The following is a 12,769-nucleotide window of genomic DNA, read 5'->3' as shown; positions in this document are numbered from 1 at the left end:
CACCTATGAACAGCAGGGGGGGTAGGGGGGGGGGGTTACTGATGGAGAGGCTGACATATTGTTTGTGCCGGTAAAGGTAGACAACAAATGATGTTTAACACATACTATATGTATGCGTATCAAGTCAATTGTTTATAGACACTTTATTACTCAGTAGAGTGAAAAAATGCCTCCACACTTTTGATTGGTACTGTATAAGGAATGCTGATATTGATGATTATGTCTATTATGGTGGTTGTAGCTTCCAGTGGAGCTGTTTAGATTCTCCTGGTGACAATGTTTGAGCCATAACCTAGTGAAATGCAGTACTGAGCTATAGCCAGCAGAGGTTGAGTCAGTCTCAGCTAGTTTTGCAGCTTTGTTTGTAGATTTGTTTTTGTTTTTATCGCAGATAACGCAATACTGCCATTGAAAATAAAAACAATAAAATACAACTAAAGGGACAAGCGGTAGAAAATGGATGGATGGATAAACATGGCTTGTATTTTATTTACCCCTGATTATTGCTATTTGAATCGGGAAAAAATATTTTTTAAAATAAAAAATAAATAAAATTAGGAAAATAAACAAAAAATCAATAAGCACTTTTGTAAAAAATAACAAACTAAATACCCACAAGTTGTGGATTATATTTTAAAACATATAAGACAATATCAGCAACTGTGAACAGTTAGTATCTTTTTAACCTTTTAAGCAGCAACTTCAAATATTAGCAATAAGAGAGCCACGAAGTTGTGTTGTCATTGCATCTCCTGTGTTTTACTAGAACAATACATTATTGCAGAGTAAAACCAATATTATTAAAAATATTAGATACCTAAAAAAAGACATTCAAATCTTTTAATTTAGAAACAAGCGGTGGTGAATGATATTCCCCCCGTATTTGACCTATACCATTCATACCGCTTCAAGTATGAAAGGGCTTTAAATAGCAAAAAGCAGATATTACAGTGATCAAGTCCCGTTTCTGTCACAATCGGACATTTGGCAAATGAGTCGGGGCTTCACATTAGTATGCACATGTCTCTAAGTTCATCAAAAAGAGGCAAATTGAGTCCAAAAATGGCGCATTTCCACAGGTTGGCACGTTGGAAGACCCAGATGACAAATCCATTGATGCACATGTAGTCCACAAAGCACAGATCTCGTGGGAAGTTCTCCTTATTAGTTAAGTTTGGCACTGATGCGTATCCACTGAAGAGCTTGCCTGGTGTACTGGACTGCATGAGCGATGCTACTGTGAAGCGTCAGTGGCCCCGACAACGTATTCAAGTAGTTGAAGAACTCTGTCAAAATAGAACAGAGCTGTTTGATTTTTTTAATTGATCATATGTGGTGTCGAATACACAGATGCATACCTTTGCTCTCCTTTGCAAGGTTGTCTGCAACCTCCCAGTACTCATAGCTGTACAGGACACAGTTGGTGATGTTTAGGTGGTTTGCTGCCATCTGGTGGATACGTTGAGGAATGCTTATGAGTGATAAGGAGGGGTTTTCCACTTGTGAAGCCTTCTTGATGTTTTTGGCATTGGGCAAGCGTGAAGAAGGAGAACCTTCCACATCCCTGTTTAAGCAGAATGATAGAAAACGCACTAATAATAGTGGTCAGCACAGTTTTAGTGGTAGTAAGTGATTAAATTCAGAGTACTAAACAGTCATCCACCTACTTGCCAGTGTCGTTCCAGCAGGATGGTATTGAAGGCGCCTTGGGTGAAGTCTGGTGACAGAAAAAAAAAGTACATTCGGGATGATCAAAAAATATACATAGTTTGAATTTGAATTAGAATTTTGAATAAATTGGTTTTGGTAAATAAAAACAGAAAACAAAATACTCGTTTATTGCCTTTTTGTATCAGTTATCATTATAAATCATTAAAAAATTTATTATTGTAATCATATTTAATTTTATTTTATGGGATTTTTAAAGGGTCAGCACGGTGATAAAGGGGTTAGTGCATGTGTGTCACAATACGAAGGTCCTGGGTTCGATCCCCAGGCTTGGGATCTTTCTGTGTGGAGTTTGCATGTTCTCCCCGTGGCTGCGTGGGTTCCCTCCGGGTACTCCCACCTCCAAAGTCATGCACCTGGGGATAGGTTGATTGGCAACACTAAATTGACCCTAGTGTGTGAATGTGAGTGTGAATGTTGTCTGTCTATCTGTGTTGGCCCTGCCATGAGGTGGCGACTTGTCCAGGGTGTACCCCGCTTTCCGCCCGAATGCAGCTGAGATAGGCTCCAACAAGTGGTAGAAAATGGATGGATGGATGGCTGGATTTTTGATGTTGAGTTATCCATTTTTATTGATTAATTGGAATTGCTTTATTTAATATTCTGGTATTTATTATTTTATAATTAACTTATGGGATTTATATTATCTTTTCAGCTGAGTTTGATTTTTTTGTTTTTAATTATTAATCAGAATGATTTAATAAATTGTATTGACCTTATTGTTCATTATCCTGATCTTTATATAAAAATGATTTTGATAATCCTTTTTTAAATAAATGATTTAAAACATTCTTTAATATATAAACATATCTGTTTTTTGTTAATACATTTGGATGATGTTATTATTGTCGACCAAACACACAAGTGAGAGATTTTAATTGCATTTGTTATTTTTAATTATCTTGTTTGTAATTTTATATTTTTTCTGTATTAATTAATATCTTTTATTTGTTGCTGACACAGCAGGGTCTGTGCCATTTGCACAAGTTCTATAATCAAGGATATAATCCAGAACAAATTGTTTGTACCTTGAAATAGTCGAGTAGTACTTTGGAGTATTTCAGTGCATGGTCCTTTTTTAAACGAAACATCTGCCAATAAAGAAGGGCGAGACATCGAAAGCTGTGGACACACAAGGAGAAAATCATTATAAAAATGCAGCTTTGGATCCATTATAATCGTGGAGGAGGAGATTACTGTACCAGAGAACTGCCAACTGTTTGTCTTCTTGTCGTGCTCCAGGGCGGGCGTGGCTCTTTAGCCTCATGGCGTACCTTCATTACCACAATTACATTAACACTACTAACCTGTCTTGTAGTCCTTAAGCAATGTTTGGCTCACCTTATAAGCTCCACCGTCTCTGCGTACATGGTGTAAGGGGATTTAGCCTCCAGTGGGCCTTCCTCCATTGCTTTACCGCATTCCATAAATGAGAGAGCAGCGTCGACGTAGTTCACGGCCTTCCCCAGCTTATCTACCTGGAAAACATAATACAAAAAGGTAAACAAACACAGTGGTTATAATAAGAGCATTTACGGTACATCAATTTAACTACAACTCTATCAGTCCTGTATAGACACCACAAAGAACACGCGTAACAGTCTGTGCATGTCTATCCACTATATTTTCTGTTACTGGTACCTTGGCTTTTGCTGTTGATAGTGTTTGTTCATCTCACCTCAGACTTGACAAGATGTTTATGACACTTGTCTTCTTTTCTACATGGTATTAAAAACTCTTTTGTGCTCTACGTAGTGCCTCTCTATCTACTCACCATTGCATCGGCACGGTGCTTTATCCTTTTGGCTTCATGTAAGTAGTACTCGGCATGGTGAGGCCTGGAAAGACGGATGGACAGAAAGATGAGTATTCGTAGTACTAGTAGATGGATGGACAGAAAGATGAGATGATGATTAGTTGTTATAGTAGTAGTAGTAGTAGTAGTAGTAGATGGATGGACAGAAAGATGAGTAGTCGTAGTACTAGTAGATGGATGGACAGAAAGATGAGATGATGATTAGTTGTTATAGTAGTAGTAGTAGTAGTAGTAGATGGATGGACAGAAAGATGTGATGATGGTTAGTAGTAGTAGTAGTATGGACAGAAAAATTATTAGTTGTAGTAGTTTTAGATGGATGGATGGACAGAAAGATGATATGATGATTAGTTGTTATAGTAGTAGTAGTAGTAGTAGTAGTAATAGATGGATGGACAGAAAGATGTGATGATGGTTAGTAGTAGTAGTAGTATGGACAGAAAAATGATTAGTTGTAGTAGTTTTAGATGGATGGATGGACAGAAAGATGAGATGATGATTAGTTGTTATAGTAGTAGTAGTAGTAGTAGTAGTAGTAGATGGATGGACAAAAAGATGTGATGATGGTTAATAGTAGTAGTAGTATGGACAGAAAAATTATTAGTTGTAGTAGTTTTAGATGGATGGATGGACAGAAAGATGATATGATGATTAGTTGTTATAGTAGTAGTAGTAGTAGTAGTAGTAATAGATGGATGGACAGAAAGATGTGATGATGGTTAGTAGTAGTAGTAGTATGGACAGAAAAATGATTAGTTGTAGTAGTTTTAGATGGATGGATGGACAGAAAGATGAGATGATGATTAGTTGTTATAGTAGTAGTAGTAGTAGTAGTAGTAGTAGATGGATGGACAAAAAGATGTGATGATGGTTAATAGTAGTAGTAGTATGGACATAAAAATGATTAGTTGTAGTAGTTTTAGATGGATGGATGGACAGAAAGATGATATGATGATCAGTTGTTATAGTAGTAGTAGTAGTAGTAGTAGTAGTAGTAGATGGATGGACAGACAGATGAGATGATGATTAATTGTTGTAGAAGTAGTAGTAGTAGTACTAGTAGATGGATGGACAAACAGAAAGATGAGATGATGATTAGTAGTAGTAGTAGATGGATGGATGGATAAACAGAAAGATGAGATGATGATTAGTAGTAGTAGTAGTAGTAGTAGATGGATGGATAAACAAAAAGATGAGATGATGATTAGTAGTAGTAGTAGTAGTAGTAGTAGTAGTACATGGATGATGGATAAACAGAAAGATGAGATGATGATTAGTTGTTATCGTAGTAGTAGTAGTAGTAGTTGTAGTAGATGGATGGACAGAAATATGAGATGATGATTAGTAGTAGTAGTCATATTGACAGTAACAATATTAGTTGTAATAGTTTTAAATGGATGAATGGACAGAAAGATGAGATGGTGATTAGTAGTAGTAGTCATATTGACAGAAAAAATATTATTTGTAGTAGTTTTAGATGGATGAATGGACAGAAAGATGAGATGATGATTAGTAGTAGTAGTCATATTGACAGAAAAAATATTAGTTGTAATAGTTTTAAATGGATGAATGGACAGAAAGATGAGATGGTGATTAGTAGTAGTAGTCATATTGACAGAACAATTATTAGTTGTAGTAGTTTTAGATGGATGAATGGACAGAAAGATGAGATGATGATTAGTAGTAGTAGTAGTAGTAGTAGTAGTAGTAGTAGTAGTAGTAGATGGATGGGTAAATAGAAAGATGAGATGAGGATTAGTTGTAGTAGTAGTATGGACAGAAAAAAATATTAGTTGTAGTAGTTTTAGATGGGTGGATGGACAGAAAGATGAGAGGATGATTAGTTGTTTTAGTAGTAGTATTAGTAGTGGCAATAGATGGATGGGTAAACAGAAAGATGAGATGATGGTTAGTTGTAGTAGTAATAGTAGCAGTAGTAGTAGTTGTAGATGGATGGACAGAAAGATGAGTAGATGGTTAATAGTAGTAGTAGTAGTAGTAGTAGTAGTATTTATTGTAGTGGATGGATGATGGACAGAAAGATAAGATGATGATTATCATTAGTAGCAGTAGTAGTAGTATTAGTATTTATACTAGATGGATGAATGGACAGAAAGATTGGTAGTAGTAGTAGTAGTAAATGGATGAATGGACAGAAATATGAGTAGTAGTAGTAGTAGTAGTGTAGACAGAAAGATGATTAGTTGTAGTAGTTTTAGATGGATGGATGGACAGAAAGATGAGGAGTAGTAGTATGGACAAAAATATGATTAGTAGTAGAAGTAGACGGATGGATGGACAGAAGAATAATGATTAGTAGTAGTCGTAGTAGTAGTACTAGTAGTAGTAGTAGTAGTAGATGGATAGATGGACAAAATATGAGCAATAGTAGCAGTAGATGGATGAATGGACAAAAAGCTGAGTAGTAGTAGTACTAGTAGTAGTAGCAGAAGTAGTAGTAGATGGATGGATGGACAAAAATATGAGTAGTAGTAGTAGTAGTAGTAGATGGATGGATGGACAAAAAGATGAGTTGTAGTAGTAGTAGTAGTAGTAGTAGTAGTAGTAGTAGTAGTAGATGGATGGATGGACAAAAAGATGAGTTGTAGTAGTAGTAGTAGTAGTAGTAGCGGATGGATGGATGGACAAAACGATGAGTAGAAGTAGTAGTAGTAATAGTAGTAGTAGTAGATGGATGAACACAACAATGAGATGAATTGTAGTAGAATTAATAGTAGTACGGTAGTAGCAATATTAACAAGTATTGTTGAGTTGATCCAATAGAGTACTAATGTAACGTAATAATGTCTTCCTCCCTCTGAATACTCACGTCTCTGTGTTAGGGACAGCAGTCATGTGTCCTGCAGGGCCCCAGGACTCAGATGAAGGATGCTTGGACACTTTTACACATTCCACCTCCATCTTGGGCTGACAGTCCAAAAAGAGGAGTGAAGCTCAAATATTGCGATGTTTCAAACATGTGCATCATTCTTACCTTTGGTGCTGAATCTTGGATTTTCTCTCTGTTCTTGTGAGTGTGAGCCACATGATGCACATCTCCATTTTTGGTTTTGGATGAAGGGCCGCTGGACTCTGGGCTGTCAGACAGCGGTGACAAGGGAGACAGTGGCCTCTTACCGTCCAAGTATTCCTCTAAATATCTGCCAACACAAAAAATTACATTCAATAGGATGCAATACAAAAACAAAACACCAGTCACAACATTAGGTACACTTGCACAAAGGAACATGATCATATCAAAGAGCTGCATATTAAAGAGTACCCATTATGTGTGGTTTCAGTTAAAAGGCCGCGCTCAGCTGGATGTAATGTCGATTGTGTGCGTCCGGAGACGTCTTTAGTTTGTGGCGGGTTCCTCTTACTTTCTTCCTGGGACACACCATTTTCCAACTACACACACAAACACAAACAAACACATCACCAAGAAACCAACTGTAAATGGCTAAATGAACAATTAAACACTTTGTATGTATTTTTCACAAGGCAAAAAAACATATATAAAGCTCCCAAAAAGACAATGAAACCATGCAATACCCCAATTGATATAGACAGACAACATAAATAAAAAAGTTTTTAAATATTAAAATTATATATTTTTTAAATAATATTATTTGTATTTAAATGTTTTATTTTATACTTTAAATATACAACATAGAACAGTGATTCTCAAACTGTGGTAGGATACGTGGTCTCCATCAAGTGATACGCCAAATAATCACTTAATTAAATATTAAAACACATTGTTACTGTGTATAATGTTAGAGTGTTCAAAAATATTAAATACACTTGTTAAATAAAACCTCTGCCTTGTTTATAATTAATATTCAGGCCTGCTACGCTACTGTATTTTAATATTGGTTATATATGGTTGTACTTGGAGAACCCAGCGTTTTCTGAAGTGGTACTTGGTGGAAAAAGTCTGAGAACCACTGACATAGAGTTGTATCATCATTATGTATATTTTAATATATTATTACATTCAATTATTATATTTTAATATTTTCAACCAGGTTTCCATGTCCCTATCTTTTGTAAGTAGACACATTTATTAGTGATTGCTTGGGTAGGGTGAGATAAGCCATACAGTCGTCATTCGCTGTTAATTGGTTCCGGACATTGCCGCGATATACCTGTATACATTTTCACGAAATAGGAATCATTACCTCTAAATCAAATATTTTTCAGATTCAGACTCAGATTGGTTTTATTTGAACATGTATACAGTTTCAAAATGATGCTACACATTTTTATATTTTCTTTACAACATGTCCAAAAATGAGTAGGAAGAAGCAACACTCATTTAATCCTACCCCTTTTCCACTTATTGTCAATTACTTACACAAATGTTCACTCCCTGTACTGTGTATGTGCACATTTCAAACATTTCACACATTACAATCAGTGTAGTCTTAATACAATAGTTTTCTTCATAACTAGGTAGGTCACTATGATGAGATAAATAAGCCCTTTTTTTCTCTCAAGTTCAAGACATTTACCAATATTCTTCTTCTTTGTACTTTGTAAACTATTGTAGTTTGAACAGTTTCGTAAAGTGGATCATGTTAGTACATTGTTTCACTTATTTACTTAATCCATTCCATATGCTAAAAGTCTTTAGTGTTGTATGTGTATACAAATGTTTTAGGTTACATTTGTCTCTTAAGGTTATATTTCTCTTTTTTTGTTGAGAAGAATTGTTGTATGTTCTGGGGTATCAGGTTATCTGCATAATTTGCTGTTTGCAAATTCACCAAATCATTGAATTTAAATATTTTTGACTCAATAAATAAAGAGTTTGTATGTTCTCTATATCCAGCATTGTGTATTATCCTAATTGACCTTTTTTCTAACACAACTAGAGAATATCATGTACTTTTGTAGTTATTTTTCCATACTTCTACACAATAACTCAGATATGGTAACACTAGCGAGCAGTAGAGAATATGGAGTGATTTTTGGTCCAGAACATATTTAGTTTTATTCATTATTGAAATATTTCTTGCTACTTAATGTTGTATATTTTTATATGAGATTCACAGTTTATTTGATCATCTACAAAATGTATCTTTCAATGTCTACTCCGTCTATTTGTATTTGTGTTTGACTTTCTCTTCTGCTGTTACCGAGTAGCGTTATTTTAGTTTTACTGAGATTCAAATATAGTCTGTTTTTGTCAAACCATCTCTTTTATTTATTAATTTCTTCTGTTATTAATTGTATTACTTTCTGTGTGTTCTCTCCTGAACAAAATGCTGTCGTGTAGTCTGCAAATAATACTAATTTTAGGTTCTTTGTTACTTTACAAATATCGTTTATACATAGATTACACAATTTTGGTCCAAGTATGGATCTTTGGGGTACTCCACATGTTATTTTTAGTATTCACCTAGCTTCACATATTGCTTCCTGTTTATTAAGTAGCTTCTTATCCAGTGGTCAGATTGTACATTACAATTGCAATAACACATCATCAGTAGGTTAAAACTAACCTGTCTCACGATATAAAAAACCTGTTTATTACCTTATAAATCTTTTTTTCAACAATACAAGAGCCCTCTAGACATGAAATAACACCCTTTAGTCACCGTTACACTCTTTTAAACCAATATAGTAATGCTGCCTGAGGATGAGCCCATCAGTGGCCACGATACTGAACAAACCGCACACTGTGATTGGTTTGGTCTAATCGAATGGCTAATATTTATGTAGTATTGGTAATTTTATTTCATTTAGCCAGGTTTATACTTGAAAAAGATTGTTGAATATGCTCTAAAAAAACAGTACTTTTCAGAGGCGGTATAGTACCGAATATGATTCATTAGTATCGCAGTACTATACCAGTACCGGTATACCGAACAACCCAAGACTGTATATGCGTCGTCCTATTCCTCGTACTATACCGCCTTGTGTGCATGTTCAAAATGATATGTTATAAGTAATGTATGATATAAAAACAGATTCTTTTCAGGCAATTTTTTGTCAAAGACAGTTGTCCCTTGCCACATTGCGCTTCAAAAATTGCGGCTGCACTGCATAGCAGATTTTTTTCCTTTTTTAAAAGCATTTTCTACTAAATGTTTGGCCTGAATTAAGCATTCGCAAGTATAAAAATGGCTAAATTGACTAAATATATCAATACTACAGTTGTATCGACCAAACCAATCACAGCGCACTGTTCAGTATCATGGCCAATGATTGGCTCAGCCTCAGGCAGCATTACGATATCGGATTACAAGAGTGTAAAGGTGACTGAAGTGTGTTAATTCATGTCTAGAGGGCTCTCATCATGTTGAAAAATTTATTTTAAACAGTTTTTTATGCTCTAGCTATGAAAATATTACCGTACATTTATGATTAATGATTCCTATTTCCTTTATCGCGGTCATGTCCGGAACCAACCTGCTATAAATGAGGGACAACTCTATATACCGTATATATTTTTTCAGTCCAATAATGTTTAACTCGACATTCAAATGCATTGCAAGGCTGTCTATTCCCCTAACTATTGGGTATTACAGTTTAGCCAATCAGAAGCAATTGCAGAAATATTGGAAACTAAATAAATGATGGGGTAAAGTGGGAGTTTTCAGTATAAAGTAATAGTGAAATTAGTACTTGTTGTAATATTGTACAAATTATTACAGAAAAATAGTAGCTATTAAAAATAAATCAGCAGGGGCTTACATGATGATGTCACAACAACTGAAATAACAAAATAAAACATTTTCAGTGTCCTAAAATACAATTGACATGAGAGAAAACTTGGTAATTGCAAACTGGATAAGAACACCTGTGTGTTTGTGTGAACGTAAAGAAAAAAAGAGAATGTCTACCTTACGTTTCCGCTTGCTGTCTTTGGAGACAGCATCTGGCATATAAACATGCTTCATGGCCTCTCTCTGCCTTTCCTTTGAAGAAGTAGTAGAAGGGGCCTTGATGGGGAGATTAAGAGCAGTGTCCGGGACCCTCCTGAGGAGACAGAGGTCTATGTGCACCACCAGGTTCCTCAGTCCACGTTGAGAAGGTCCGGTGGCCTGGTCGCTTCGTCCAAACGGGACCAAAGTGTAGAGTTGTTGCCTGGCCTCGCTCTGCTGCCCCTGATCTGCTCCTTGGGACTTGCAGGCATCAGGTCTACCGGGGCCGTACTGGCCTCTCTTACGGAGTGAAGTGGAGTCTGCCGGGACCTTGGCAATTTGAGTCTGGCATTCCAAATCCGAATGTGAAGAGGTAGAGGATGGTGGAGATCGTGCTTGAGGTGTAGGTGAAGATGAAGGCGAAGGGTCTCGCTGGTGTTCGGTTGTTCTTGGTGGGTGTCTCTCTTTGGAGCGTGTTTGTAGTTTCTCCTTTGTCCTCCTCCCCCGCCTCTCGATGGCTCCTGCTTCCTCTTTCTCCTCCTCGTATTCTGCTGAACTCTCAATCCAGCGGCGTCTCAGCAGCTGCTCCTGCGCCAGCCTCTTGTCTTTGCCGGCTTGTGACTCCCTGTGTCGCGTGTCGTCTTTCCGTCTGTGTCTTCCCGCCTCAGCTTCAGCCAGAGGAACTTCTCGTTGTACCACTTCACGTTTCTTGGACTGCAATGTTTTGGAAGGATCAACATGCACAGCACTCGGGGCTTTGGCCTCCCAAGACTTGGCTCTCGGTCGCAGGTCGGTACTGGACCTCGGGTGATAATTACTGGCAGATTTGGAGCTCGACTGGGAACAAGAACCTTGACCGTGGTGGGTTTCACAGCCAGTTGGAAGATGATGTTTTGTTTTGTGCTGGACTGGAAGTCTCAAAGTCCTGTGGTTGGAACTGTGGCCGGGCCTGCCGCCCTGGATCTGCTCACCATGTGATGATGTGTGTTTGGCTGGCCTCTTAGCGCCTGGATGCAAATTGTTCTGAGGTCTCCATTTGCGGCCGCAACTGTCGCTAGAGTTTAAAACTGCTTCGGATTTGTTTTGTCTGTGGTCTTCTGTAGGCCTCGACTTGGGCCTGTGCTGGTGAGGGCGAAGCTCTGTGCTATTTGCGTGCTTACTTTTGGTGTCACTATTAGACAATGGACCAGTCCATGGCCTTCTTTTTGTCCGATATGGGTTAGTTGCAAGGCTTTGAACCTCAGTATAATGGTATCCTCGTAAAGGACTTTCTGGGGGGTCTCTCTGGATTGGGCTATATTGTGCTCTTAGAATCTCGCACGGACTGTAAGCCGGACTCGGGATGGGACTGTAACTGGTGGTATTGCTTGGACTCGGACAGGTGCTGGGAAGCGGGCTGGGACAGAAACTGTAACCAGGGCTTGGTAAAGGGCTGCTGGGTCTGTAGATCAACTGCGGGCTGGGAATGGGGCTTTGGCTAGGGCTGTATTCCTGATTGCTGTCCCAGCATCTTGCCGGAGACGGGGCTCGAAGACCAGGTGGTGAGGGTGGGGGTCCAGGAATACTCCTGGTGGGATATTGTTCACTTCTTGCAGCTTTTTCCTTGGATTTCTTCAACCACTTCTCCAATTGCCACTGAGCGACAGGTGGGCGATCAGTCTGCAGAAACCAAAGTAGAAAAATGTACATGTTACTGTAGCAGCAGTTTAGCATTTGTAACCAAACCCTGCACACTCATAAAAACATGCAAATACAAGTGCTAAGTTTAACTAGCAGTAATGTATGGTAAGTTATGACTAGGGCGTTTAGTTACCTAAACTGCAAAGAGAACGGGGCGTTAACTGTAAGCAGGCAATGATTGGACGGAGGCTGTTATTTTGCAAATGTGTCCTTATATTTTCCTGATAACCAGTGTTTTAGCAGCGGATATTTTGGTTTTGCATCCCCCCAAATGTTTTAGACTGACATTAGAAATAAAAATTAATGTCCATTGCAAAGGACGCTGGTTCTCAAAAGGTTCTTAGTTATTGGTTTGGCGAGCATGAGAAGGTGAAACGGATAAAGTAGCTCTCTCTGACTTAGACTTAAACTTAGGCAATCTTTATTGATCCACAAGGGAAATAGTTCCACACAGTAGCTCAGTTACAAAGGATTTGACAGTAGCTCCTTTGACAACATGGTCATTCATAAATAGTGATGAGTATCGGTTACATTTTAAACGATACTAACACCAAAATGGTGCTTGAAAAACGGTGCAAGTGCTTAAACCAGAGCCATCCTGTGAATATTTGTTGTTATTAGAGACCAAAGTGGGTATTTGCTTTTATAAACCACGCAGCCGGTGGTAGAC

At 37.7% G+C, this 12,769-nt stretch overlaps 1 protein-coding gene across 6 annotated transcripts in view; it reads right to left on the bottom strand.

Moving 5' to 3' along the window:
• Nucleotides 1–522: 522 nt before the first annotated feature.
• The window catches only part of aff3 (AF4/FMR2 family, member 3), a 74,360-nt gene continuing 62,113 nt past the window's right edge, over nucleotides 523–12,769 (bottom strand). For 3 of the 6 annotated variants that reach the window (XM_062069772.1, XM_062069773.1, XM_062069775.1), the window contains 11 exons: nucleotides 10,399–12,078; nucleotides 6,828–6,955; nucleotides 6,540–6,705; nucleotides 6,375–6,472; nucleotides 3,503–3,566; nucleotides 3,070–3,206; nucleotides 2,931–3,002; nucleotides 2,757–2,850; nucleotides 1,668–1,717; nucleotides 1,359–1,564; nucleotides 523–1,286 (listed from right to left, as the gene is read on the bottom strand). In XM_062069772.1, coding sequence (XP_061925756.1) covers nucleotides 1,165–1,286; nucleotides 1,359–1,564; nucleotides 1,668–1,717; nucleotides 2,757–2,850; nucleotides 2,931–3,002; nucleotides 3,070–3,206; nucleotides 3,503–3,566; nucleotides 6,375–6,472; nucleotides 6,540–6,705; nucleotides 6,828–6,955; nucleotides 10,399–12,078 — 2,817 coding nt within the window. In that variant the 3' untranslated portion in view covers nucleotides 523–1,164. Of the gene's footprint in view, nucleotides 1,287–1,358; nucleotides 1,593–1,667; nucleotides 1,718–2,756; nucleotides 2,851–2,930; nucleotides 3,003–3,069; nucleotides 3,207–3,502; nucleotides 3,567–6,374; nucleotides 6,473–6,539; nucleotides 6,706–6,827; nucleotides 6,956–10,398; nucleotides 12,079–12,769 lie in introns of all 6 variants that reach the window. The other 3 variants (XM_062069774.1, XM_062069777.1, XM_062069776.1) reach the window with 3 other exon arrangements.

The sequence above is a fragment of the Entelurus aequoreus genome, linkage group LG14, assembly GCF_033978785.1.
Source record: "Entelurus aequoreus isolate RoL-2023_Sb linkage group LG14, RoL_Eaeq_v1.1, whole genome shotgun sequence".
NCBI classification, from domain to species: domain Eukaryota; kingdom Metazoa; phylum Chordata; class Actinopteri; order Syngnathiformes; family Syngnathidae; genus Entelurus; species Entelurus aequoreus.
The sequence above is the reverse complement of the archived record's forward strand: the minus strand, read 5'-3'. Positions and strand labels throughout refer to the sequence as shown.